Source organism: Corvus kubaryi, unplaced genomic scaffold (genome assembly GCF_017639235.1).
Source record: "Corvus kubaryi isolate FWS band 111438036 unplaced genomic scaffold, C.kubaryi_AGA036_p1.0 37353, whole genome shotgun sequence".
Classification (NCBI taxonomy): domain Eukaryota; kingdom Metazoa; phylum Chordata; class Aves; order Passeriformes; family Corvidae; genus Corvus; species Corvus kubaryi.
This window is the reverse complement of record NW_024581115.1, coordinates 3,183,129-3,210,859: the sequence shown is the minus strand read 5'-3', so window position 1 is coordinate 3,210,859 and position 27,731 is coordinate 3,183,129. Positions and strand designations below refer to the sequence as shown.

Genomic DNA, 27,731 nt, shown 5'->3' with positions numbered 1-27,731 from the left:
CGGTTTGACAGGAGAAGGGAGGGAGGCAGCGGGAGCCGCCGGCGCGGGGACGGGGATGGCGTCAGCGGCGGCCCCAGGAGCGGCGGCGTGAGGGGACAGCCCTGCCCGGCCCTGCCCGCAGCCGGGCCGCACCATGGGCAGCGCCGACTCCAAGCTCAACTTCAGGAAGGCGGTGATCCAGCTCACCACCAAGACTCAGGTGAGGGCCGCCATCTCGGGTGGGGGGCGAGGGGGCCGCGCCATCTCGGGAGCCGCCGCCCTCAGGGGCCCCTCACACCCGGCCCTGCCCGAGACACCCCCGGCGCTCCTGTGCGCGGTCCCCGAGCGGGTCCCTGCGTGTGGGGCCGGGGCTGCTGCGGACCCGCGGGGCTGGGGCTGCAGTCACGGGCGGCCCTGGCCAGGATCTCCCGGCGGGGCCGGGGCTGCAGTCACGGCCGGCCCTGGCCGGGATCTCCCGGCGGGGCCGGGGCTGCAGTCACGGGCGGCCCTGGCCAGGATCTCCCGGCGGGGCCAGGGCTGCAGTCACGGCCGGCCCTGGCCGGGATCTCCCGGCGGGGCCGGGGCTGCAGTCACGGGCGGCCCTGGCCAGGATCCCCCGGCGAGGCCGTGCCCGAAGGCTGGGGGCCGGTGGGGCTCAGGGCAGGCTGCGCCCATCCCCGTGTCACCGGTCTGTGGAGGGGCACCAGCCGGTCCCCGGGGCAGCCGCCAGAGCTGGTCGGGCCCTGTCACCGCCTCTGGTGACATCTTGTGCCTTGCTGAACAACGTCTCGTGCTAACTGAGCAGACTCTGCTGTCATAAGGGATGTCCACAGCTCCTAATGTATTCAGCTTGCGGGTTTACATCACACGGTTTGCCACTGCTCCCTTTTCTGTATCCTTTCCCCACACCCCCGCGCATAATGGGTGGAGAACCTTGCCCTGTTTTTAGGTAATAGCTGATGCAAAAGGCTGTTGGGCAGCTGTGCTGTTTGCAGCAGAGGTTTCCATCTGTGACCTGTGAAATAATGCTTTATTTCTGCAGGCTGAGGAGGAGAAGGGGTTAAGTGAAAGTCAGGGCTGTGGGAAGGGAGGGTGGCTGCCTAGAGGTCTAACATATGTTGTGCCTGTCCTGGGAGCTTGCTTAATTTTTGCTTTAAGTGGAGTGCCCAGTAGCGGCAGCACACTGGCAGAAAATTAGTAGCCTGTCCTTCTGTCTAAGGAGCAGAGGGATTTTGCTCTATTGAGAAGTCACATCCCAGGTTCTTCTGAGCTACAATGGAGAACAGCTGTTATGATCCACGTTTAGTAGTGAGGCAGTAACAACTGCTAAGAAAACATGGGGATGATGGCAGAAAGCTAATGATGGGGAATGAATTCAAGAAGAGGGTATGGATGCAAAGGGGTAAAGGGTGATAGGAGAAAATCTGTGAAAACTCAAGAGACAGGCTACTACTGGGAGTTGAATTATAGATGGGTAAAGCTGTGGAAGAGCCTGGAAAAAACATGTTTATACTTTCTAAAGCAGTATCACGTTTATCTGCATTGCTAAAGAATGTCTTTTGTGAATATATTCTTAAAAACCACTAGTTGTGGATGTAGGTAAAGAGAGAAGTGGGTGAATTGATGTTTTAAGGGATTCTTCCAAAGTCTCTTCTGCATGCTAAATAGTTCAGAGTGCCCTCAGATTTGGGCTGTTCTTCCTTGGGAAATGTGCTTATAAAGTGAGATTGGGGGGTAAATCAAGCCTATAGGGCTCTGCCCAGTCTACTGTTCACAAAGAAAATCCTGTATGAGGCAATCCCTTGGATCGTCAGCCCAGGCGAGAGCCCTCCCCTCCTCTGGTTTATCGATCGACCTGTGTAAGGGAAGAAGGTTCACTGGGGCCCGGAATAAAAAGGAAAGAGCAAAAGCTTCATTCTTGGCTGGATTCATTTCACGTCTCTGTGGTCTAGGTGAAACTGACTGCATGTGGAAAAGGGTGGGGTGTTGGCGCTCCCATATTTACATTCTGTAGAAGGGCACCGGTGTTTGCTTGTGCAGAACGCGTGACTGGGCTCTCCTGAACCCTTCTGATCTCTGACCAGCAGCAAAACCTCCTGGTCCATGAGATCCTGGATCCAAAACCAGGCTGCAATAATGGACAGAGACAAATCCTTCTAAGCTATTGGCTCACAACACACTTTGCTTCCTCAGCAGCCTGCCTCTTGTTTTGCAGCCTTCTCTTCTAACATTAGGGAGCTGGACAAAGAGATTTTCATCAAATCATCAGTAACGTGAAACTCTGAGCTCAGAATGCACTGTGAGATGTTCCTAAGGCTCTGGTGGGAAGAAGTGGTTGAGCAGAAGTCACTGTTCACTCATTGGTGAAGGTTTAGAGTTGGCACAGAAGTTACTTTTTTCTTAAAAATAAGTTTTTATAATCTCCAGGCTTTTATTAATTAAAAAATGAGTGATCCCATGTGAGCATTAAAAAAAAAAAATTAAATAAATTTGTAAGGAACATAACACTTGAATGTTTACAGCACACGTGGAGCCCAGAACTTGAAAGTGGAACCAAGTCTGGATGCAAATGGAATTGACTTAATTGATTTTTTTAACTGCCAAAGAGAAACTCTAAAGGTGTAAGAGTATTAAAAAAGAAAAATCACTTCAGAATTATTTCAGTGATTAAAAAGGGCAGTGATACCAGAAGGAAGAAATTAACTTACGCTACAGATGTATATTTATAATCACACATGGAGAAATGGTCTTTAGGATTTTTATATGATATGTATATATTACATTACACTGCACACATTTATACTGGTAGGGCCCATCCCTTTGATAATAAAACAGATGTGCTTCATAATAGAGAATGTATGAGCCCTCCCAAATTGCCCATAAAAGTGCTGTCTATTTAACAGATGAAGGGAAACATGGACTGTGAATATGACAGCTTGTCAGGGCTGGTCAACTGCAGGGAACTGGTCTGGGAGCTTCAACTGCTGGGGAACCACCTTTTCTTTTCCCAGTCAGTCAGGGTTCCTGCCAGCAACCAGCCGGAAGAGAAGAAATTTCAATCTTGTGTACCAGCTTGTTAGATTTTAGTGGGAGCTATGCCTCTGCTTTTAAAGAGACAGGTAGGATCAAACATGTGGGACAAACCCCAGTCCTTTCCTTTTCCCTGGTGTGGAAATGCAGGAGTTCAATGTAGCTTGAGTTTGATAAATGCACATCTTGTGCTTGGAGAAAGGCTGGTGTCTGGCAGCCCATTTCTTACAGTGTTCAAGCTTGACTCAGTTGTCCAGGAGTCTCAGGTTGATCAAAAGCAAAGTTGTCTTAAAAGCAAAGCTGTAACTAACACTTCACACAGCTGACTTTTGTCCTGGGCTTTCCCTGCCAGACTTCTACAAATCCCATTTTCCAGTTTGCTTTGCAACACTGTCTCTGCTGTGAGAGCAGAGAACTGGTGGCAGACTTGAAGTCTCTCATTGATTCTGCACTGCTGACTGCAAAGATCCTATAGAAAAAATTATTATTGCTCTGAAGCCTGTGTGGAGGTGCTGTCCTTGGCAGCAGGGATGAAATCTTGCTAGTTATTTATATTTTGAATAAGTCTGTCTTGAGGCATTCCTTTTGCACAGTGGCTCACAAACAGGCAGTACAAAGATGTGGGAATTGCCTCAAACTCATCCCTAGCCCTCCAGGGTTACCTGATCTAAAGCTCAATCAGGTGCTCCATGAATGGTCATTACACACTGCAGTTCTGCCACATTTGGGGTGGAAAGGAGCAACTGCTGTAACATACCACCTGAGCTTGTGCAGTACTGGCTGGAAACCCTGGGCAGGGATGAGGAACTTGCTCTGCTCTTGGGCTCCAGAAAAACGAGAGCCCCTGCTCCAAAGGATTGCTGCCTTGGCTGGTGGGATGCTCAGTTGGCGTGTTGGCAAGAAGCAAAAAGAGAACACGCTGAGCAAGGCTAGTGGCTGCTTGTTCCTTTGTTCTCTGCTGATGGTTTGCAGCAACCTTAGAATTAGTTTCAGGACAGTCCTCTGGTGGGGGCCTGTTGGAGGAATTGTTAGGAATGGACATTTGGTTTAAGTTATAAGTGCAGAGAGCTCTTTGTTGGGAGGAGGTACAAACACACACACACATACACACACAGCTGGAGTTTGTGAGGAACTGTGTCTGAAAGAGAAAGTAAAGGTGGTGTTGGTGTCAGGCTGAGGACAGTAATGAATAGGGGAGACTGTGCCTTGGGAGCTTTTCCTGTTTTTAGGACACGGTCAGCCCCTCTCTGTTTTCCTGTTTCCTGTGAGGTATCCTGTTTGCCTGGGGATTGCCTGCTCAGGCTGTGATTCTCTGCTCAGTAAGTGGCACAAGGCTTGCAAACTGAGTCTTCCAAGTCCTGCAGCGTGTGTGTGGTGTGCTTCAAAGAACCTGAAACATAACATTTACAGCTAGTAGAAAACAGAGAATGGAGGTGTCTAGAAGGACTGGTTTTACCTTTGTTTGGCCAGCGTGCAGGTGGGAGGTCTTTACTGAAGGGAAAAGTCTCCCACTTTGCCCACTCTGAGATGTCACATCACCTTGGATCTGCCCACTGTGTCTGCAGCAACACTGCGCTACAGTTACCTCACCCCTTTGGTATGGAGCTTGGTTTGGGCCTCAGAGTCTCTCTTGGCTCTGTACCTTCAGCAGCTTCTGCCATGAGATGTGTATGGGTCAGGAACTTCCTTTGCTCTCCAGATGTGCCAGCTGTGTTTCCAGAGTAGAGTTGAGCTACTGATCCCTCAATTCATATTCTCATTCCTCTGCTAGTGCAGAGCTGGTTGTCTGCACTGTGCTGGAGGAACACTAGGCTCTTTCTTACCTGTGCCGAGGATTCAGCTCCTTGTGAGCTCTCTGGCTAAAGCACTGTCAAGGCTAGGGGTGCTCTGGGATTTATGAGTACAGCGTGTGCTGTACCAACACTTGTACCTAAATCTTGACATATCCAAATGAAGATATCCCTGGCTGGTGAACAAGGCTATTCTAGGTCTCTGTATTTCTCTCCTCTGTGAGGCTGGATACAGTCTGTTGGGTGAGTTCAGCGTGAGGAAATGGATATTTAGATCCCCAGAGATGCTGCGTGCAGAATACAATCAGCTTAAAACCAGCCAGTAATGTTCTATCAAGGAGATGAATATTACGTGGATCGAGTAGCTTCATGATGCCGGGCTGGTAATTAAAACAGGGGGGCAGTGGGGATGTGAGTGACTCAGTACTGCATCCATGTCCCAGCATTGTACATGGGATACCATCTGTTGATGAGGAGCTGACTTGCTGCAGCTATTAAAAATGCAAGGTACCAGTGTTTTAGCGTAGTCTGGTTGCCAAGATGGCAGCTGAGACATAAATGGTGCTGCACATCCAACATTGCAGTTCAGGGAATCACGCCTGTGCTTCCCTACTCCAAGGGACTGCAGTTGGAGGCCGTGTTCCTCAATCCGTGTTGTGCTGCCATCTGTAAAACAGCGCCTGTGTTCAACCTCTGAGGAGGCCTCAGGCTAGTGGGAGGTAAAGGGATCGGTGTCTATTGGAGGGAAATGGTTTTCTGCTTCCCCTCTAGATGAGAGTGAAGGCATTATTTATGCATGATGCCCAATTAGCAGCAATTGCTGCTTGCTGTTGTCAGTGGGAGTGGCTGTGGCAGGCGGCCAGGACGTACATGTGGTAATTCTACATGAGGTTGAGGTGTGTGGTTTGAAATGGGGTGTAGGAACTGAAGGGTATTTCATGCATTACGTACATCAGATTTCCAAATACTTGGCTCTTTTAGAGGAGTACAATTAGAGATAAGATATCCAAAATAACTTTCCTTCCACTTAAGTGTTTCATGCCCAGGTTACAAAGAGCACAGCTCCTTCATGTGCTCAGCTGAAAGTCAGGCTGTGAATATTGGATTGTATTGTTCCTACAGATCCCCTCTGAGGAGCTGTGATCTTGAACCATTTGGGAAAAGTTGCTCTTCCCTTGGGAAGAGATTTGGTGGGATCTTGCATTAGTGTCCAGGTGATAAAATTAGGCTTTCAACACCAGGGCTGAGTTTAATAAGATGTCTGAACACACATGGGGTTTTTTTTCTGGTTTTGTTTTTAAAGACTGGAGAGTTGCTTGGGCTGGTTCATTGCATGACTGGAAGGACCAGGACCAGCAGCACTGAAGCATTAAGGCAAAAAGCTGCAAGGCAATAACCTGCTGTACCGGTTATTAGGGTCTGGGGTAGCCGGCCCCTCTCACTTTTTGGCCTTTGGTGGTGGTGACACATCACGTGCCCATGGGCTGGGGCTGTTACTCCAGGAGGTGACAGGCAAGGGGGCAATGCAGCACTTCTCTGTGTGAGCTCTGAATGACCTCTTCTCCCACAAGCGGCATCTGAGCTGCATTTAGACACAGCATAGAGCTGGGCAAGTTTTCTGCCTTCTACAGCATATCTGGGAGCGGGCAGGAGTTGTTTAAATTAAACACACAGTCATATTTTTGCCCCTTTCCTATCTGACATGGAAGACCTGCCCACGGTGCTGATTACTGCCCTTAGTGAGCGCTGCTGTTTGCTTTGGAGCCGGTGCTGGTTGAAGGCAGGAGGCTCCTCCTTGCCCCACGCCAAGGGCTGGGGGTGCTCAGGTGAGCAGCTCTTCTGATCTTCCAAGCGTGCCCACACCGTGGCTGGTGAAACTCCTGTGAAAGCTCACATTTTCTTCTGACTGAAATCGTGGATCCATGTCTTTCACACTGCTTGTCATAAACAGGCACATATTTATCCCACCTCTGTAGCTGGACCCTTGGGCAGGATGAGCACTCCCAGCTGTGTTTGGGCAGTGCCTATCTCTTGGCAAGTATTAGCAGAAAATGTAATGGAAAGAGGCGTGTTCCCCAGGGCCGGGGCTGGGCTTCTGAGACCACAGGTTTGAAATGGATTGTTTTCTTTGGTCTCTTTCTTCCATCTCCTCTTTGAATGGCACACTTAGTGCTTTTTAAGAACAAAGCCTTGGCAGCGACCGGCTGCACCGAGTCCAGTTCTCTATAAATATTTGATTCAGAAAGATCAATTGCATTTTATCTGTAAGTGCTTTGAGGTGGGTCTGTCAGTTCCGTGGGTCTGTTCGTGCCCTAATGTGAGATGTTCCTGATTGCTTCCTCGAGACTTTGGTTACAGCAGAAGTAATTCCAGTGCACACTCAGGGCTTCCTTGGCTTGCTCTGAAGGTGGCAGAGTGCACAAGGAAGGCCCGGCCCACATGCAGTCATGAAGATCTTGGATTACTTGCAGTAGTTGCAGACAAACACGAAGCCTCCTGTATGTCTGAGGGAATGTTTAGTTTGGGAGATAAATCATCCGAAGCCCTGGAAACAGAGGCTGAGGTATAAAACCAGTGCTAATATGTTTTATTGAACCTCTTCTTGCCTCATCCCATCCCCAAGCCAGGCATAATTGCTGATGACTGGATCTTATGGAATGGTAGTTATGCATCTGTAACCACATTTGTCTCTCCACAGCCTGTGGAGGCCACGGATGATGCGTTTTGGGACCAGTTCTGGGCAGACACAGCCACTTCAGTGCAGGATGTCTTTGCCCTTGTACCAGCTGCAGAGATCCGAGCGGTGAGAGAAGAATCACCTTCAAATTTGGCAACTTTGTGTTACAAGGTAAGTTTGGTGCTGTTTTATTCCCCGGAGCTGTGCTAACAGGTGTGTCCCTGGATCAATAGCACCGTGGTTTCCAAGGGGTAACAGGTACCTTTTACCACACAATGTGCTCGCTTGTCCCTATCTCCTCCTGAGGGTAATTCTCAACCCTTCCTCTCTTGGGTTAGCACAGACCACAGCTGGCATTTGATCAGTTTGGAGCCTATTTCCTCTTGTCCCCTTCCTGTGTTTCACTCTGTCCTCTTGGGTCTTGCCTGCTCTATAAATTATTTCTTGCTCAGGGGACTTTGTAGCAAGGCTGCACGTTTGCAGTGAGTCTGGAACATCCCGTTCCTTGTCTGCACCTAATTGTACCTCACCATGCACCAGTCTGGCTTCAAGCTGAGAGATCCCAGAGGGATGTGCAGACTGTCACTGCACAAGTGTCTGGATGAAGTTCAAGGAGGATCTTGAAACTTTTCTTCCTTCTGCTGTGACAACAGAACATTCCTAATGCTGCTTCTGGTGTTGTCACATCCTTGTATGGAGCACAGGGATATTGAACAGCATTTCCTGCCCTGCCAGGTTTGCCAATTTGCAAGCTGGTGAGCAACAGCCTGAGACTTATTCTGCCTGGGAAAGTGCAGGTGTTAATAATGCTCCTGATTTGAGCCGTGCCAAGAGTAGCCTTGAATTTGTAGTTGAAAACATTTGGAATGGCATTTTTCCAGTTTTAAATAGTTGCTGCCATCCTGTTTTTCTTTCCTCCTCCACAATATATGAATGAGACTTACTGAATCATAGTGAAGGTACCTCCGACTGTGAATTGTAGACAGATGTGTGTAGTGGATACTTGAGAAAAAATACAAACATGAGGGAAAATGCAATGTTTTTTCCCTGGTATTGGCTTCTGGCAGTTAGCATATTGGGAGTTGAGAAGGGCTTAGGAGACCTGTAACCCCTTTGTCTCTGTGTCTTCTTTCTCCCAAAACCAAGACTGAAATATTGTCTCTTCTCCCTACTGGAAGCAGGTGTGTTGGGAGATGTCATGACTGCGGGACTGTTTATCCATGAGCCGTAGGTCTTGGGATATCAGTGTCTTAGGGGCCTGCAAGACTCCAGCAGTGCTTTTGCCAGTCTGAGGGCCCCAACCTGTGCCATGTGCAGTGTGCCACTGGACTTAGCAATGCTGTGTGATCGTGGAGAAATGTAATTTACAGTCATGGCTGGAGACTCAGGCTATACAGTCATAAATGTGCCTGAAGAAGTGGTTCAGCTCAGTTAGTGTGTGACAGGCCAGGACAAACAGCACTTAAACACCCATTAATGCAGTGACGCAGGCTGGCAGAGTCAGTGACCCAGGCAGTCTGCCATGAAAATAAGCAGGGGCACATGACCTCATGAATTAAAAAGCAGCAAGGTGAATCCTTGTTAAATGTTTTAGCTTTCATTTCCCCTCTGTTTCCCCTTGGGATCAGGGAGTAAGAGCAAGTGGGTGCAGCTGTGGGGGGAAGAAACTGCTTTTTTCTGTCTATGGGTAAAACCTCCTGTCACTTCCTCCTGGTGAGACCCACATCTATTCTGAAAAGCCCAGTGACCCTCCACCGGCAGTTGCAGCAGCCACTGGATGGGCTGCAGAGTCTCAGCCCAGAAGCTCTTTCCAGAGCAGCAGTCCTGTTCACAGGGGCAGTGGGGAAACCCAGGCTACCACCCTCTTCTGCAGCAGGACCTTTACAGATGCTGCTGGAGGCTATATCCCTACGCTTAACACAGGCAGCAGCTTAGCTCCCACTTCCTGAGTCAGGAGAGGTCCCTGCTGTAATCACACCAGCACAGACAGAACTGTCAGACTCTGTGTTTCTGTGTGATCATCCCCTGCCAGCGCCTCACATGGTGCAGCACAGTGCTGCTGCCTTGGTCTTTCCTGCCTGCATCTCGGGTACTTGCTGCAGCTGATTAATCTCATCTGCCCTTTTCAGTGTGTGGTGTGATGGAGCAGTGTTGGAAGGAAGCACCTTCTGGTGCTTTGGCTGTCTGTCTCACGTGGCACCACACGTGTGCTGCATGGATTAGCCCTGGCATTTGAGGTCTCTTGCAGTGGAACAGCAGAAATTCAAGAAGGTCTGTTTAAAATCATTAACCCTGTTTTTTGCAGAGTTTCAGACAGCAACAGTGCCATTAAACTGAGAGAAAATTAACTCCCAAGAACTGCTTACAACTCTGTGTGAGGGTGTCACTAGCAGGACAGACCTGCCTAGCTCTTGCTAACTTGTACCCAGGCTAATGCTGCCTTCCTTGGTTTTGTTTCCTTCAGGCTGTGGAGAAGCTGGTGCAGGGAGCAGAGAGTGGCTGCCACACGGAGAAGGAGAGACAAATTGTCTTGAACTGCTGTCGGCTCCTCACCCGTATCCTGCCTTACATCTTCGAGGACCCCGACTGGAGAGGTTTCTTCTGGTCAACTGTCCCTGGGGCTGGCCGAGGAGGGGTCTGTCTCTTGTCACTTATTCTTCTTTCTGGAGGATGAGGGGGGCAGCTGCAGTGAGGAGACACTGAATATTTGGGGGCAACTTTATTCCAGTTATTTCTATGTGGTCAGAAGTTAGGTGGCACTCTGTAATTTCTTTCCCTTCCTTTGGTTCTTGCTGCATCTTCTGAATGTTTCACTTGTGTGTGTAGCTGTAGGAGAGCACTGATATGTGAGGGAATGCTTCTCCAGTACAACCGGAGGTGTGAATCTTAATGAATATGAGAGCTGTACTGAAGGCTGTATGACTTTCTTTGACTGAAATGTCCTTGTTCCATTAATTACAGTTGATTTAAGTTTCAAGTCAAAGCAACAGCGTGTTGTTTCCACTGATTTTACAATGTCACATTTAAAGTGAACAGTGCCAGAGAAGCTCTTGGCATCATGATGCAATACCCTGCTTATGAGCTGAGTGATACAGTTTTAGCCAGGGGCCTAAACTGGGAGATGAAGCCCACAACTGAGCAAGAGCAGTTAAAGAGCGGTTCTGTTTCTGGCTCTGTCAGTGACGTGCATAACCCCGGGGAGTATCTCAGCCTCCCCACATTTCTCTGTCTGGAGAACAAGAACAAGAGTGCTCTTTTGCATCTCTCAGAGGAACGGGGTGAAAGTACTTTAGGATCTTCTGCAAATAGGAGGGATAGCAGCACTGAGAACACAGCTGAGTTATGCCAGGAGTAGGTATTTGCCTGCTTGCTCCCTCAGCAGCTGCTCTGTGAGAGCCCTCTCCTTTGAGTTTCTGATCTGCAGGTCAGTGTGGCTGTACTGAAGACTGTGGTTCTCCTGAGTCTAAGTGCACTGCAGTGTCTTTGGGGACAGTTAAGAAGGGTTGGCAGTGGTTGGTACAGGATAAACTGGCACCTTGTTCTGTCTCTGCCTGTCACCTCTAATCTGCTTTGCCTGAGGGCACGTCAAAAGGAAGTTCTGGGTAGTGAAAAGGGAAGTCTTAGCTAGTCCTGCTTTGTGATTTGTATGTTGGGAGTGTGGTGATTGTCCATCCGTTCATCCCTGCAGGGGCCGGGGAGTGCTGGAGAGGCTTAACAATGGAGGAAGTTGTTTTGGGAAGGAACGTGCAGGGGTGCCTGGTGTTCTGATCCAGCCAGGCTGCTGTTACTCCTGTTTTTCCACTTCGTTCAGCACCTAGAAGAGAGTATCTCAGCCTCAGAGTGGTGGGGTCACCCCAAGGTGATCCAGCCCAGTCCATGTGTGCTGTGTTGGGGAACCCTCCTGAATGTGGGTGGAGCTGTTGTGATTCAGTGTGCTCAGTCATTTAACCATGTGCATTTAACCTGTAAGGCTGGGAAAACAAATACAGTCCCAGATGTTAGGGAAGCTGGGATCACATCTAATCTAGGGGCAATAGCTTTGCTGTCTGGTGGCTGATTTCTGTCTGGGAACTGAAGATGATGGTATGCCTGGACTCTTAGCAAATATCTCTGTGATTATCCTCCACCTGCTTCACAATGGAGTGATGGATGGCAGAGCTCCATGGAGCCATGGATCCTTCCTCCTCTATGGGAGTCTGTATCATGTTGAGATCTACTGGTTTGTTGTGCGTCACCATTTTGGATGTGGTGATACCTAGAGCCTGCAGGGGCATTTTTTCTGGCAGCCAAAATACTCTTAGCAAAGATCATTCTTGGAAAGTAAATCCCCTTGGACCCTAATGCTTGTCATTTGGCCTCTGACTGTGAGCACAAGTCAAGGCATCTTCGCTGGCTCCATCCGTCCTCTCTGTGCCTGTCCTTACATCCAGGTTGTTTGGGGTATCCTCCCTGCTGTCACCGAGACAGATTCAGAGCCACACAGACCATTATCTCCATAGCTGCCTGCTGTGATTGAAGAGCCATGTGTTGTGCTCAGGCTGACAGAGGCCTGGCTGAGGTAGATAAGCTCCTGCCATTCCTGCTCTCTGCCTTTTCCTCAAGCACCAGTGTGTGGTGGGAAGGCCTCCCAAGCAGGATGCTCTTTGACAGGCAGGATCTGGCAAGGTTTCCCGTGGCAACAGCTGCAGAGGAGTAGCCATGCGTGCTTGGAGAGATTGCTTTGAACGCTGGAGATGGCACAATCCTCTCTGCTGTTGTGCTCGCTCTGCTGTGGCAGGGTGGGGCAGCCCCTTGCCTGATGCCTCTCCCTGTTCTGTCACCTCCAGTTTTGGGCAGCCCATGCAGAATTTTGAGGGGTTTTACACCTTATTGCTGCTGGTTGGCTTCTCCCCATTGCTGTCTCTCTGCACCTTCCAAATCACCTCTTTCATGAATGTAAAACCCTCTTCTCTGTCAATGCTTCCCTTTCCTTTTTGTCTTCAAGAAGCCAAGCCACGTGGCAAGGTGTACCCACTGCTACTCTTCTGACATCTCCAGGCTTTTGTCTGCTCAGTTTGCTGTCATTAAAGAGACTGTTTAGTTCCTGTTTAGTCATCACCATCCGGGGAGAAATTTCTTTCCTGTACTGTCTGGGTTTTTTGTTCCTTTGTTCCTTTTGTTCCCTCCTGTTCCCTCCTGTTCCCTCCTGTTCCCTCCTGTTCCTGTGTAATGTCTTGCCTCCTTGTGTGTTTTTGGACAGGGTATATTCTCGTGCTGTGTCATACTGGTGTTACTGTGTTCTCTTTGCTCACCCTGAGCTGACGATGCTCTTCTGTTTGTCCCTTCAGGGAGATGAAGATGATGAAAATGCCCGGCCACTGGCCGAGTCGTTGCTCCTTGCTGTCACGGATCTGCTCTTCTGTCCCGACTTCACTGTGCAGAGCCACCGGAGGAGCACGGTGGTGAGTTGAAAGTTGAATCATGAGATTGTCTGCATAGAGGCAGATTAGCTGCACAGTGGGGGGGACCCTAGGAAACCCCAGCAGCTTCCTGCAAGCCTGCAGGCAGGAAAATCTGGAGTTGCTGAGCTTGAGCCCACAGTGACTAATATTGATCATCATTTTGGGTTCATTGTACGATGTTTGTGCCTTCTAAAACAGATATTCTGAGGATGAGTCTCAAATGGAGTGGCTGGCAACTACCCCCACACTACAGCTCACCCCTCAGGAAAAGGTGGTTGTGCTGGCAAACATTTGCTCTTCTGTTGTTGCCAGCAGAGCAGAGACCTTTAGCACCTTGTTCCTTTCTCTGGCGGTTTGGTGGAGTCTGGGGCAGGAAGCAGCTGTTTGCCTGCTCATGTGTGCTGTGATCTGAATGAGTAGATGGTCTCTGTGGTGTCTTTCCACCTCTTCTCCCTCTTTGTATCATGGCAGCAAAGGCATTTAAATATGTTCTGATCCTTATGGTGAGTGTCTGTACTTCAGAGGAGTTTCCTGAAGCAGGGATCTCCTACCAGGTGTGCTAAGAACAGAGGACAGATTTTGGTGCATCTCCCTCCTTCTCTCTCCCTGCCAGTGACTCTCATGTTTTTTGTAGGTTCAGTCTATAAACAAAAAAACAGCCCTCCTTTTTGGGGTAGATCTGACATCAACTAAAAATGAGCATGCTAAACCGTGGTGTATTTGATGGCTGCAAAATTCCTTGACAAATATGAGTACTAAATTGCTTGCTTGGGGTTTCTGAGTAGCAGAAAGAGAATTGAAATCTGTTACCTGGGGCTGAAGGGGCAAGGCTGGATCAGAGCTACTCGTGTACTATGAGTAAGTGGGGCTGAAACAGATGGACTTGCTGTCTAGTGCTGTCACTTGGGATGGATTGCACAAGTCAGGGTAACAATGGGTTTTCCTGGGAGAGCCTCCCTCCACCACCTGCACCTGTGATTTTTCCCTTGGCAGCAGCCAGACTGGTTTTTCAGGGTTCTGGGCAACTAGAATTTGACACTGAGATTGTGAATGATTTATGTTCCTTGCTGCTGGCTGCTCGTCTGCTGCCTGCAACCTCTGTAGTCTTTGCTGAGCTGACTTTCCCTCTCTGGGCTTGGTCTGACTGCAGCTTAAGAGCAGGGAGATGGGTACCACCACCTCATGTTCATGGCAGAGCAGCATGAGGCCCCAGAGATACAGGTTATGGTGGATGTTTGCTGAAGTACCACTGAGTAAAGAGGAAGAACTGTGAGAGAATGGGCAAAGGAGACACAGGACTCACCCATATTCCCACTGAAGTCAGCCCTAAAATTATGGCTAGAAACGTGGTCCCCTTCCATTGTGCACAGTGCTTGTATCTCTGTGTTTTATCCCTTACTGCAAAGGCTGAGCACTTTGAAGATATCAGCACCTGCTTTTTCAGGCCTGGGGAGCTTCTGTACAGTTCAACTGTCTGGATGCTCCTCTGCTGGGGGGGCTGAACTGCCTTGGATACCACCAGTGCTGCCAATTCTGGCTCCTGCCTTCTGTGATTCAACCTCTTATTTCTCCCACAGGACACAGCAGAAGATATCCACTCCATTGACAGCTGTGAGTACATCTGGGAGGCAGGAGTGGGCTTTGCTCATTCTCCACAGCCCAACTACATCCATGACTTGAATAGGTAAGAGCTTCTGCAAAGGCAGAATGGAAAGAAACTGGGCTCAGGAGAAGGAGATCTGGGGAAGATGAGCTCTCTTTGCCTCCTCGACTATCCATGATTCCCAAAGAGCTTTCTGCTTGCTCCTTTCTGAGCTAACAAGACTGGCAACACAGAAAAAAACCCAGCTGACCTTTTGAATAGCTTCTTGTATGGGAGTCAGACTGTCTGCAGCAGGAAGTGGGTAAACACTGCTGTTCTGGAAATGCCAAGGAGCTCTGTACTGGATTTCTTTTTTGTAAGGTAGCAATTCTGCTGAGCTTTGTGCCAGTGACAGCAGTATGGCTTAGGAAATGAAATGGGCTTAGCTCTCTCTGGGAAGGACATTCTAGGTGGGACTGAGCCTTCCTTATGTGTTGTGTTGATTGTGCCTCCTGTGCCCAGTCCCTGCTCCTGAATGGCTCCAGGCCTTTACTTCTCCTTCCAGGACAGAGCTGCTGAAGCTGCTGCTGACCTGTTTCTCCGAGGCCATGTACCTCCCTCCCTCCTCAGACAGCAGCAACACCAACCCCTGGGTACAGTTTTTCTGCTCTACGGAGAACAGGTGAGGATGAAGGATGGGGGCCTGGGTGCCAGGGGGAGAAATACTTTCAAATCTCTTCCATGGAGTGTGTTGGTAATGGGGAACCATAGGATTTGTTACCTCCGACACCCAGGGGCTGTTCTTTTACTTTGTCCCTGTCTCATGTACACCCCATTAGTATTTCTGCGTAGTGAGAAGTGTTCTCCAGCAGCAAAAGGAGAGTCTAAGCACGGTGCCCACTGGAGTGTGCTGCAGGAGTGATCCCTGCGCTGTGGGAAATGGCAGATCCCGTTCTCTGCTGTAGACCCTTGGGAAGAGGGTGTGGTGCTGGTGGCGAATGAATGCCGCCCTCTGGTGACATTGTACCTCTGGGACTCTCAGCTCTGCCGGTGACACTCGCTCTCCGTAGGGGAGCACAAACCTGGCTGGAGGCTGAAGACATACAGTTTTGTCTTTCCAGAGGCTAGAGAGCTTTGAAGTCCTTTCCCGTTTTCACATTTTGCACAAGATTCCTCTGGGAGGCCACGTGGCCTTTTTCATCTCCCCTTCCCTCTCAGCTGTAGTCCAGGAGCCCAGCTGGGAGTGTTGGCTCTTGGGTCTGGGCTGCTCAGTCATGGACTGCCGTCACAGGTTAGAGAAGAGGATTGTGTTTTGTCGTGGCCCCAGACTCTTGGGGAGAGATATGCTTGTCCCTCTCCAAGTCAGTGCCTTTTTTTTCCTGCTGCTGCCTTCTGAGAGCATTTTCTCCTCCTCAGACATGCACTCCCACTCTTCACCTCGCTCCTGAATGTCGTCTGTGCCTACGACCCCGTGGGTTATGGGATCCCTTACAATCACCTGCTGTTTTCCGACTACCGTGAGCCGCTGGTGGAGGAGGCGGCCCAGGTGCTGATCGTCACCTTGGACTATGACAGCTCCACCAGTTCAAGCCCCACTGTGGATGGCACAACCACTGGCACAGCTATGGATGATGTGGATGTGAGTGATACTAGAATCTGTATTTGCTGCTCTCCTGAACTCACTGGGGTCCTCTCACACCAGCTTGTACTGAATGTTAGGCTGTAGGACTCAGCACTGCTCCTCCCTTCACAATCTGCTCTCTCTGGTCCAATCCTGCTTCAGTCCTGTAGTCACAAAATACTAGATTTTGGTCACTGACTTGAATCAGGAGCTTGTAAGTGAAAAGCCCCTGACTTTACTATTCTGTGCAGTGCTCTGTCTCCTTGCATTTAAAGCTGGGTCATTCAGAGCAGAAGGCTGAAGCGAGAGACCTTGATGGTTACATTTTGACTTCTTGAATTCACCTTGTTGCCGCTGAGCATTTCCCTCCTTTTCTTTGAACGCAGCCTCCTGGACCAGACAATCTGTTTGTGAATTACCTCTCAAGGATACACCGAGAGGAGGTAACATGCTCCCATCCTGCACTGTTCCCTGTCCGATTTCATGCTGATTGCATTAGCCCTGGGCCCACCACAGTCTCTTCCCTGGGCTATTGGCAGGATTTCCAGTTCATCCTGAAAGGAGTGGCTCGCTTGTTATCAAACCCGCTGGTCCAGACCTACCTGCCAAACTCTGCCAAGAAGATACAATTCCATCAGGAGCTCCTTGTCCTCTTCTGGAAACTCTGTGACTTCAACAAGGTGTGGATCTGCTTCTTGCTGAGCTTCACCCCAGCTTGGATATTGTGGCTCTGGCTGGAGCAAGCCCTGGTGAAGGGCTGTGGTGGGTAGTTGGCAGTGGCTCTGGGGTGCTGTGGTCAGCAGCACTGCTCCCTGATGCAGGGGCTGGGGGTCTGGCTGTAGGGACAGCCTGTGAGAGGGGCTGCAGCTCCAAAGGTCTGTGCTGGAAGCAAGTTCTGCAGCAGGTATTATAAAAACTCTACAAGTAACACTGGAGTTGATGAGGTAGTGCATACAGCAGCCTTTCTAATGTTCTTGAGAGAATGATTAGCTTGAGACTGCCTGTTCTGAATCCTGTGGATGGTGCAGGGTATATGCTTATGATTGTCTGAAATCCTCCCCTTTCTTCCAGAAATTCCTCTTCTTTGTGCTGAAGAGCAGTGATGTTCTGGACATTCTTGTCCCAATCTTGTATTTTCTCAATGATGCCAGAGCAGACCAGTGTAAGTTGGTTATTTTCAATATTTGAGATGATTTGTGCCTGACATTTGAGCTAGAATGTTTTTGAGATGTTTCCTCCCTACCACTTGACAACGTCTTGAGTGCATGTTCCTGAGCTTCTACAGACATGGAGTGGAGTTGTCCAGTTAATTGGGTTTTAATGTTTGCAAGAGGCTAGAAGTAGGACATGATCTATCCCAAAACACAGGGAAGGGAGATCGTTCCTTAGCATGTGTTAACATTTTGAGTCCTCATGTTGAAAATGGTGTCCCTGATCCAGTGAAGAGGGAAAAATGAACAATCTGCTCTTGCCATGGGAATAAATCAGGCATAACTCCATCATTGTGTAGTGAAATAGTCAGATCATCCCTATTATGAGGATGGGTTTACATTAAGGACATAATGAAGAAAAGCATCCAAGACTTAACACTGATAAGACTTTAACACAGATGTGCTTGGGAAGGACACTGGTACTGACAATGGAGGGAGCTCTGTGTGTCCCTTATCAGGGTGGTTTAGTCTGTGCAGTTTTTTATCAGTCCCATAGTGTTTCTCCTCTCTCCTCACTGCCCCTCTGTTTTCAGAATTCCACTGGCCTCACTGTGACATGTTTTTCTGTTGTTTTTTTTCTCTCCTTGCAGCACGAGTGGGCTTGGTGCACATTGGGGTCTTTATCCTCCTGCTCCTCAGTGGGGAGCGTAACTTTGGGGTGCGACTGAACAAGCCGTATTCTGTACGAGTGCCTATGGACATCCCTGTCTTCACAGGGACACATGCAGATCTGCTCATCATCGTGAGTACAGCTCCAGCACTTCTTGAACCCTCCTACCTCCACAAAGAATTGTCCTCCTTCAATGTGCTCGCCCTCCCTAGACTGGAAGCCCACTGAATAGCTAGGAATTGTGTGGGATGCACACTTTTAACCTGAGGTGATGTGTCTGGCAGGGTGCATATGTATGAGGTGCAATTCCATCTGCATGATATCCCAAAAATCAGGACTCCTGATGGTGCTGGACTGCTGTTCAGAGGACTCTGGGACTGGCATGAGGGGGGTGGATGCATGCCCTCTACCAGACTTGATTGTAGGTAGGGAAGGCAGGAGATCTGGCTCTGTCCCAGGTAACCAGAGGTGTGTGGATCACATCTGTCAATGGGGACAACAGTGATACCAAGCTCAGCCCTACAGCTTTGGGTTGCTGCAAGTTTCATTGACCTTTCAGTCTGCCCACAATGCTGCCTATGAGCAGCTGCGTGCTTTGTGACACCAGCCTCAGGTGCTTCCCTTCTGTCGTGTTCTCATTTGCCAGAGAAGAGTCTCTCAGCAGCTTCTGATAAATCTCCGAAAGGAGATTCCCATTAGAAGGAGTAGGAAGAAACCTGCCCACTGTAACTGCTCTTGATGCTATGTGTTTTGCTCTTGCATTCCATTAATCTCAGATCATCTCTTTGTTTTAATTATGCTCAGGACTTCTCCACAGACATGCCAGATAAAGGTGGGAAGGCCAAGATTGTGAATGTCTGAACTGATTACAAGGCACTTGACTCTTTTCATGTCTGAGGATATAGTTAAAAATAGGACAAACATTTGAGTTAGAAGTTTGCACTAAAATCAAATGTAAAATGATTCATTCTGTGGCATTTCAAGCAGCTATCGTAAGGGTTCAAAGTCCATTGGAGATGAAGGTGTCTCTTACTTCCTGGTGGTTTAGTTTTGTCCCAGGCTGCCTGAACATTGTGGAACAGCTCACAGTCAGTTTCTGTTTGCGGTGTTGTAGGGCCCTCATCACGTTCCCAAAGGATTCCTTGTAAATGAAAGCTTGTACTCCTGGAGCGCGAGTCTGCAGTGAGAGCAGCCTTCCCCACCTGTGTAATTGTGGAGTGTGCAGGGCCCTGCCTAGGAAGGAACGGTGTCAGGAAGCGATTAGTGTGGGGGTGGCACTGGTTTTGGTTGAGAGGGTGCTTTCAGTAAGGTGCTGCCTTGCTCAAGAGCTCCTTCCTTCCACAGGTCTTTCACAAGATCATCACCAGCGGGCACCAGCGGCTGCAGCCCCTCTTCGACTGCCTGCTCACCATCGTTGTGAACGGTGAGCGCTGTGTGGGGTGAAACCACAGCCCACAGTGCTCTCACTCCCCTCTCCCTTTGCCCCTGCCTGTGTCCCCTAACACTGGCCATTGCCTGCTGCTGGAAACTCATCCCTTCCAGCCTGTGCTGCAGGGGCCAGTGCAGATCAGATCTGCCTGCATGGTCAGATGGGGCAGAGGGGGGGGACTGCAGAGTCCTGGAGCTCCCCTGGGGTGGCAGCAGGACATTTATCAGCAGGACATTTGTCAGCAGGCCTGGTGAGGGTGGTTAGCAGTGCTGTCCCTTTCCAGCAGGGAGTGCCACCTCCTCACGGTGGCGGTGCTTCCCTTGGGCTTAGTGAATGCCCACGTGGCTCCAGTTGTGAAGCTTTTCAGGAGGTGCATCAGAGGTGCTGTTATTATTAGTGTAAGACTAAACAAAACCCTCTGAAAGCAGCAATGCCTCCTTTTACTAGGCAATATCTCTGTTTCATTTCCTCTGTATTTGGAAATACTTCTGTGGAGCCCTGTTTGGCTCAGCTATTCCATGAGGCTTTCTCAGAAGTGCAAGGGGAAAGGTCATGAAAGCAACATTTTTAGTGGTGTGTTTTTGAGAATAAATACACCTTGGTTCTTTCTCTAGTTTTCATTTGTTTGCCTTCCACAGTGTCTCCATACCTGAAGTCTCTCTCCATGGTGGCTGCTAACAAGTTACTGCATCTCTTGGAGGCTTTTTCCACCACCTGGTTCCTATTCTCTGCTGTCCAGAACCACCATCTTGTTTTCTTCTTGCTGGAAGTTTTCAACAACATCATTCAGTACCAGTTTGATGGTAAGAGACTGCTTTATTTAGTGGATTTGCACTAGTTTAGTCCAAGAGAATGTGAGATGGAGGTTCAGAGGAAGTCTGAGGAGATGAGAAGTGTAGAAATCAGCTACATAGGACTGAGAAGTTGAGTTAGTAGATAATCGGCATTGGGTCCTGGCCCAGGCAAATTTGCTTAGAGCAAAATGAGATGGCAGCTAATTATCAGCATAACCTCAGCCCTCCTGCAGAAGGTGAGATGCATAGAGAGGAAAAGAGACACAAAGTGAGTGTGTAACACGTAAGTTGTGACTGGCTGGATGTTGCTGTGAAACTGCTCATGTTGCTCAGCAATGTATTTGATGGGACAAAACAACTTTCAAGTGCCTCTCAGTTCTCCTTTGGCAGGTTACTGGGGGCTGAAGACCAAACTGCCTCATGCAAAGAAAGTTCTGCCATGTGCTACTTTCCAGGAACTGCCTTATGCTTTCCCTCTTAATAGAATGATAGTCTTTTACCTCAAAGAAATAATAAAGTCAATTCCCTAAACCTGGTCAAAATTTAGTGTTTTGCTTTAAACTTGCAAATCAAGAACAGCCGTTCTGCTTCCCTGATGGGAATCTTGCATGTGGCAATTGCCAAATCCAAAACCAGCCTTTGTGGGTGTAATTTGTGTTTTATATTAGAGGATGATTTCATTCTGTTCTGTGCCATCTTGCAGGCAGTGAGAATTCTGGCTTTTTGGCTTTGCTATTTCAAGCCTGTGTCTCCTTAAATTAAATGCCCTGTTTTGTTTTGTGAGTTCTTTTGAAGATGGAAGAATCTTGAACCTTGGCTAGTAACCTTTTCTTCCAAAATAGACGCTAATATGTAGTTTAAACTGTCCTTTTTCTTCTCAGCTGTTTGAATATCCCTCACCAAGCCATTTCTTGTCAGCTTTCCAGCCTAGGAAGGATTTCTCTGAATTTTCTGTACTGCTTAGTAACAGATAGGAGGATATTGATCTCTGCTCTTTCTTCCCTGTGCCACTGCCTTTGTGGGTGGGAGCAACCATGCTTTGTGTACGCAGCAAGCTGGGCTGGGCTGGCAGAGCTCTTTGAGCCTTACTTCTCTGCTCGTTCTGTTGCTGTGATTCCCAGGGAACTCCAATTTGGTCTATGCTGTTATCCGCAAGCGGAATGTCTTTCACCAGCTGGCCAACCTGCCCACGGACTCCCAGTCCATCCAGAAGGGGCTGCAGCGCAAGAAGAAAACCCCCGAACCCATTTCTCGCACCAACTCCCAGGACGGGGTCTCCATGGAAGGGTCACGTCCTGCTGCCCCTGCTGAACCAGGGACGCTGAAGACCAGTCTGGTGGCTACTCCAGGTGAGCTTTAGTTTACCTTTGGAACAGGAGAGAGGTTTGTTTTCTCTGTGAGATATGGTGTGGGCTCACCTTTTCACTGGGTGTGGAGAGATTAAGAGTTTACATTTGTGAATAACTTAACTGCCTTTCAGTCTTGAGTTTCAGATCAGTTGGCCCAAGCTGATCACAAACAAACTGCCTTCAGTTTCTGTCCTCTCAGACTTAGTGTGGCCATGACCATTTGTCCTAATCTTGACCTATTGCCTTAGGTTAACTCAATCCATGTGAACCTGTGTTCCTCCTCAGGGAGCATTTTTCTAGAGAAAAACTCCTTTGGGGTTGTGAAATCAAGGCTAAATCTTCCTTCTCCTGTTGAAAGGAGCGCTTTTCCGGTATCAGCAGAGACACAGGGTGTCAGTGCATAGTGGGGCAGAGAAGAACCCTTTGCTTTTAAACATACTTAATTAACCTGTGTTTCTGAGCTTTTCCTCTTTTGAACACAGGGATTGACAAGCTCACGGAGAAGTCCCAGGTGTCGGAGGATGGGACCATGCGTTCATTGGAGCCCGAGGCTTCCCAGCTGTCACCAGAGGGAAATCCACCCACAGCCCTGAGTGATGGGGAGCCCTGGAGTGGGGTAAGGTCAGACACTGGTGTGCAGGGAAGGTCGAGGTGTGAACAAAAGTGAGGGGTTAGAAGAAGAGGTCTGTTGGCCCCATTGAAGAAAGGCATTGCACTAAAGGCAGTGTGCACATGTGCAGGGTGCTGGGACACAACGTGGTTCAGAAGGGCTGTTGCATCATCTTGGGTGTTTCATGTTTGTGCTACGACACAAGAGCTGAGGCACTTGAGTGAACTTTCTCCAACGTGAAGACTCTGACAGAGCAGTGAGTGTAAAATTGCCTGGGGAGGCCATTGAACCTCCTGATCCTGAGGTTTTCAACTCAGGTTCTTACTGCTGCTTCTTTTTCCTCTCCCTTGGGATGGAGGACTCTACCAGAATCTTCTGTCTAGCTGGTGCTGTGAGCAGTGTGTTCCCATGAAGGCTGGGCTGAGGTGCTGCCCTCAGAGTGGCTTTGAATAAATTGGAATGTACAGAATTCCCAAATACCCCAGGACCAATTTTATTTACCCTTCCTGGCCTTGCCTGATACCAAGGCCCATGGCCAATGAGACATCTTAAGCACACAATTAATTATGTTGTCATTAAATGAGATCTTGACTGAGAACTTGCAGAAGAAAGGTTTTCTTCTTCTAGCAGCACATGAAACATAATCATGGGTCATTCCATCTGTGTCCAGCAGCTGGCTAGAGCTGTTCCCCAGCTGGAAAAGCACTGGCACAGCTCTACCCCAGGCTGGCTGTTTCTGGTTGTAAAGGTGATGAGTGAATGAGTCTGTGCATGTGGAGGAGGTGTAGGATGGCTCTTGGAAGGAAGTGCTGTGCCCATTTGTTTTGTAGAAAAGTCAGCTCTAGGCTGTAGCAGTGCATGGTCAGGGTGCATTGCTGAAGGAAAAAGCCTCTCTTCACCTTGGGCAGAGATCAACAGTGATTTTAGAGGGTTATTTCCTTCCTTCCCACCATGAGTGTGGAAAGCCAGGTTGAGTGTGTCATTCCTCAAGGAGCAAGAGTTGTTAGATAAGAATTGCTGAGAGCCTACCCTTGGAAAAATGCTCTTCAGGATATTCTAGGATGGACACCAAAAATCCCAGAGATACTCAGTAGACAGAGGCTGGAAAATCTGTGGCCTTCAGCTATTTAATCTCTGTGCCAAAAGAAATAAGTATGCCTGAACAGTCTCTTGTCAGTCCTGTTTTAACTCTGCCACTGTGGATCATTCCAGCAGAGTGTCAACAGTGGTGACTGGACCTGTGACCTTCCACAGGGCCCTCCAACTTCATCAAATATTGCCACTCACTGGGTCAGAGCACATGGGTTTGGTAAAAGAAGGTCTGGTGGTTTGACATGTTCTAGGGACAGGCTGAGCTGTCTTTCCCAGTAGCGGTCTAGAAAATCTGGGGAGAATATCAGCAGAAAATGGATTGTATTTCTTACTCTTAAGTGTGATTTACATTTGGTTTTTTTTTTTATTTGTTAAAAATAATGTTTATTGATAGGAGGCATCACATTCCCAGCGGGATCGAAGGCGTCTCTCTAGTGCATCCTCCAGTGGACAGTGGACTCCAACTCCTGACTGGGTAAGGGCATCTGAACAGAGGAAATCAATAATGAGGAAGGGTTGTGGCAGAAATGCCTCACAACCCCTACCCCTTCCCCTGCCATCAGAGACTCAAGCAGCATTTCCTCACAGGTGCTTGAGGTCAAAGCTCCAGAACTTTAATTTACTGACATCTGCAAAGAAATGATTTGTTTTACCTCTTTCAAACCAATGCCCCACTGGTCTCATTGGGTGCCTCATAATTCTAGTGCTCCAGGATTTACTGTACTGCTCCTGTGCATTCAGTTCACCCACCAGCTTTGTGATCTTTGTAAACTTCATTTGTTGCAGAGATTGTGGAGACAGCTGTAAAAGCCTGCTAATGTAGTGCGCTGATGTCCCTGTTGCTTTCCTACCTACAGGTGATGTCTTGGAAGTCAAAGCTTCCCCTGCAGACAATCATGCGGCTCTTACAGGTGCTGGTCCCTCAGGTGGAGAAGATCTGCATTGACAAGTAAGGAGATTTTTGGAGAGGAAGGGCTGTGTGGTGTTTTAAGGAGCAATATGATGTTGGCAGAGTTTGAATTTGGAGGGCTCGTAAGAGAAACCTTGTCAAGTTTAATTGAAAGCATCCTGGGCTCAGCAGAGTTGTTACTTTCCGTGCCAAACATCTTGTTTGTCTGATCCCTTCTCCACTCTGTTTACAGAGGGGAGCAGGAGTGTTCACTTTGGCTATGGCTCAGTGTCTGCGTTTGTTTAGGCTGACCCTTTGTGCTGCAGCAGTTTTGGAGATGTCTGTGGGACATGCTAAGGATGTTCCTGGTCTGTGTCTTGGCAGGGGTCTCACAGATGAGTCAGAGATCCTCAAGTTCCTGCAGCATGGCACCTTGGTGGGGCTGCTGCCGGTGCCTCACCCCATCCTCATCCGCAAGTACCAGGCAAACTCGGGCACTGCCATGTGGTTCCGCACCTACATGTGGGGAGTTATTTATTTAAGGTAAACCAGCTGGCTGCAGCCTGACTTGGTCTTTTCCAAAGTTTTGGGAGGCCTATAGAGAGAATTGCGTGTGCTCAGCCAGCCCTGGGTTATCTCATATTTACAGGATAGAAAGATGTTGTTCCCTTGGAAGAGACTGGGGTGAATCAGCTGCTCCAAAACTTTGAGTGGGTGACATGAACGGGGTTGTTCTGGGAGTGCTGCTTGTTTGGGAACTGGCAGCAGCAGGGAATAGAAAAGCTGCCCAGAGGGTCTGGTGCAGAGATTTCATGCAAAGCTCTGGCTTTGTGGGATCTTGTAGATACTGTCATCCCTGTAAGGTGCATTGTCTCTCAGCCAGTGATCTCCTTTTATGCAAAGTTGAAGGCACACTGTGCAGCCAGCTCCTGTAACCTTGGCTGTGAGATTGGAATTCCGTGTACCTGGCCACGGGGAGTAAAGTGGCTCTTGTCTTTCTCCCTCAGGAATGTGGATCCCCCGATCTGGTATGACACAGATGTGAAGCTGTTTGAAATTCAACGGGTCTAAAGAGAGCACTTACCTCTACTGAGAGGAATACACTGGATCTAAGGACTGCGGTGTGCTGCTTCATCACAACTATTCCTGCATTTCACGTCCAGCTGAGAGACCAAAAGGACAATCACTTCATTTACCTCCCTGTCATTTAAAGCTTTAATCGGGACCTGCTTGGACATCCCTCCCCCCAGTTCATGTCTCTTCCCTCACCCTTCACCATGAACCTTGAGTTAAAGATATCTAAGGGATTGTCCATTGTTGTGGTTGCACTAGAAATCAGACTGTTCTTAGCTCCTCTGTTACTCTTTTGCTTCTGGATGTGGTTTGATAACCAATATGACCCTGTCCTTGCCCTGGTCAGAGTCAGCATTTAATTGAAAAAGACTAGCTGTACATTGGGTGCAAGGGAGAAGCTGCTATTCCTGCAGGAGACAGGGTTTGGAAACTGCAGTTACTTCCGTGTAGCTCCATAAAGTTTCCAGGGCATCCCTTCTGGCTGCAGGTGTCTCTCTGGTGTCTCAGTTGCATATAGGGAAGTCTTTCCCACCTAAATGAAAGGAGAAGATGTTGAAGGAAAACTTTGTGTCTCGGTTCTGAATCTCTCTAGTCCTTTCCTGGAAAGATGCTTGAGAAGTTTTGTTGGTGTGGCTCAGAAGTTTTTCCTTGGCTTCCAGGCCCAGCAGCCTGTCCTTCATGGTGGGCTGTTGCAAAGGAGCCTGTCTCACTTTTGAAAGCCCTGTTTAATCTGTGTGAGCACACAAGGAGGAAGGGATTGGCTCAGTGAGAGCAAGGAGAAGAGACCTGACTGTTAAATTCTTTTAAGTCTTCTCCCACTGGCTGAAAGGACACAGTCACCTGGGTTTGAAAGGAACCACATCCTTCCATCTTTGCCTGGCAGGCTGATGCAATGCGGGGAGCAAAAGGGCCTTTTGCACACTACCGTTAAGGCAAGGGTTTGAGGGAGGCACTCAGGGAAGTTGTAGGAGGAATTTGGAAGTTGTAGGAGGAAAAGCATCTCCATGTCAGTAGGGAGTAGAGACTGCTGAGGCAAAGTTTAATTCTTCAGGGCATTTTGCTATTGACCAAGTTATTGAGTCTTGAATGTATTGGGTCCCAAGCACGTGTAAAATCTGGGAAGCCAGAATGGGAACTGGTGGGAGATCCGCTGTTGCTGGCTTGGTTCAGCATCGTGGGGTTACACATTGGTAAGTGGAGACGCCCTGAGGTTTGAGTCAAATTTTATGTTCTGCTGGGAGGGGCTGTTGTCTTAGACCCACGTGGTCTTTAGACAATGAAATGTGAGGGGTCCTGTCATGAACTGAGACCTTTCCCTCTCCAGCAAAGCATAGTCCTTGGTGCTCTTTTATTCAGGCTCTTGGGAGGATTGCTGGCCATGAGCTGTTTGCCACAGGTTAGACCACAGGTCTGTCACATTAAAGTACAGGGACAGTGTGACACAAGTCTGTGACTTGTAACCCTGGCCTAAGCTTTGCAGCTGCAGTGATAACAGCATGACCATCCTCTCCCAGAGAGCTGCTCCAGTGTGCTGCTGGCTCCCACTGGCCTGTAGTCAGGTGGTTTCCTTCTCTGGGCACTGAAAGAGGATAGAGTCCCAGGCCAGTAGAAAGTGAAATAAAACTGGAATGGTTTTCTGAAGGATAAGAAATGCGTGAAATAGAGAGAGGTTATTCCCCCACCTGCCTCCCATCTCTAACCCACTTTGCCACCCAGCACTACTCCCATCCTGACCCCACCTCTGTTGGTGTAAACAGGGTGAGGGCTCTGTTTCACCTGGAGAATCTCTCATGTATAAGAATGTGATTTGGTGGGGCCAGACTCTGATTGTATGGCACTCGCACCTCACAGCTGGAACGGGGCCTCCCGTGTCCCACGTGCTTTGCCTCTTCCCTCCCATGGATCTGCTGGTTCTCACAATCTCTTCCGTCCTCTCTTTTCTGCTTTGTTTCTTTGTGAGTTCCTCTGGAAGCCTTTTTGTTTGTTTCTTGGTGTTTGGAGTCTGATCCTTGTTCTGTGGAAATCAACTTGCACTGTAAACTCTTTGCTTACTTACGGAGAGAAAGATAAAGATTAACTGAAACATGCACTTGGGTCCTTTTTATTTTTTCTTCCCCAGAGAGAAGTTTATAATCTTGTTTGTCTTACATTGAGGTGATTTGTGCCACTGGGGGACCACAGGCTGGCTTCCTCTGCAGTGGTAATTTTATTTATAATCAGAAATTAAGATTTGACTCTGGAAAATGAGCCTGAATTGTGTGGGTTTGGCTGTTTCTATGTTTATAGCATCATCAAAGATCAAACCAGGATCAAGTCTCCTGAGTTAGTGAACCATGTGCTAAAACCTTTGTGCAGTTGAGACCTGTAAAACAGGCACCCTGGCCCTGGGGGCTGTTAGGAAAGGGCATGGAGGGCCTTGACTGTTTATCTGATCTGTGTGGCTGTAGGTGAGAGTTGGAGCTGGTGGGCTTCATTCCTGTCCATGCTGATCATGTCTTCAGTCATGTATTTAGTGTTCATTCCAAAGTCACCTGCTCTGTGAAAGCTCAGTAA

The 27,731-nt window shown here is 48.7% G+C and overlaps 1 protein-coding gene across 1 annotated transcript; it reads left to right on the top strand.

Moving 5' to 3' along the window:
* HID1 (HID1 domain containing) lies at positions 1 to 27,265 on the top strand. Its single transcript, XM_042032496.1, has 19 exons — positions 1 to 199; positions 7,498 to 7,647; positions 9,941 to 10,111; positions 12,804 to 12,917; positions 14,495 to 14,601; positions 15,065 to 15,181; positions 15,916 to 16,138; positions 16,507 to 16,563; positions 16,660 to 16,800; positions 17,192 to 17,282; positions 17,922 to 18,073; positions 19,286 to 19,364; positions 20,009 to 20,173; positions 21,286 to 21,513; positions 21,996 to 22,129; positions 23,610 to 23,690; positions 24,073 to 24,164; positions 24,489 to 24,647; positions 25,112 to 27,265. Exons 1-19 carry the CDS (start codon positions 134 to 136, stop codon positions 25,173 to 25,175), a joined length of 2,391 nt encoding a protein of 796 aa, XP_041888430.1. The 5' UTR covers positions 1 to 133; the 3' UTR covers positions 25,176 to 27,265.
* Positions 27,266 to 27,731: the final 466 nt, after the last annotated feature.

What these genes read in the sequence shown, in the direction of transcription:
- HID1 (XM_042032496.1), top strand. Translation starts at nt 134, where the DNA reads ATGGGCAGCGCCGACTCCAAGCTCAACTTCAGGAAGGCGGTGATCCAG. An exon ending in ATGCAGATCTGCTCATCATC is followed by an intron (nt 18,074 to 19,285) that starts GTGAGTACAGCT and finishes TTCCTTCCACAG; the next exon opens with GTCTTTCACAAGATCATCAC. An exon ending in ATGGGGAGCCCTGGAGTGGG is followed by an intron (nt 22,130 to 23,609) that starts GTAAGGTCAGAC and finishes GTTTATTGATAG; the next exon opens with GAGGCATCACATTCCCAGCG.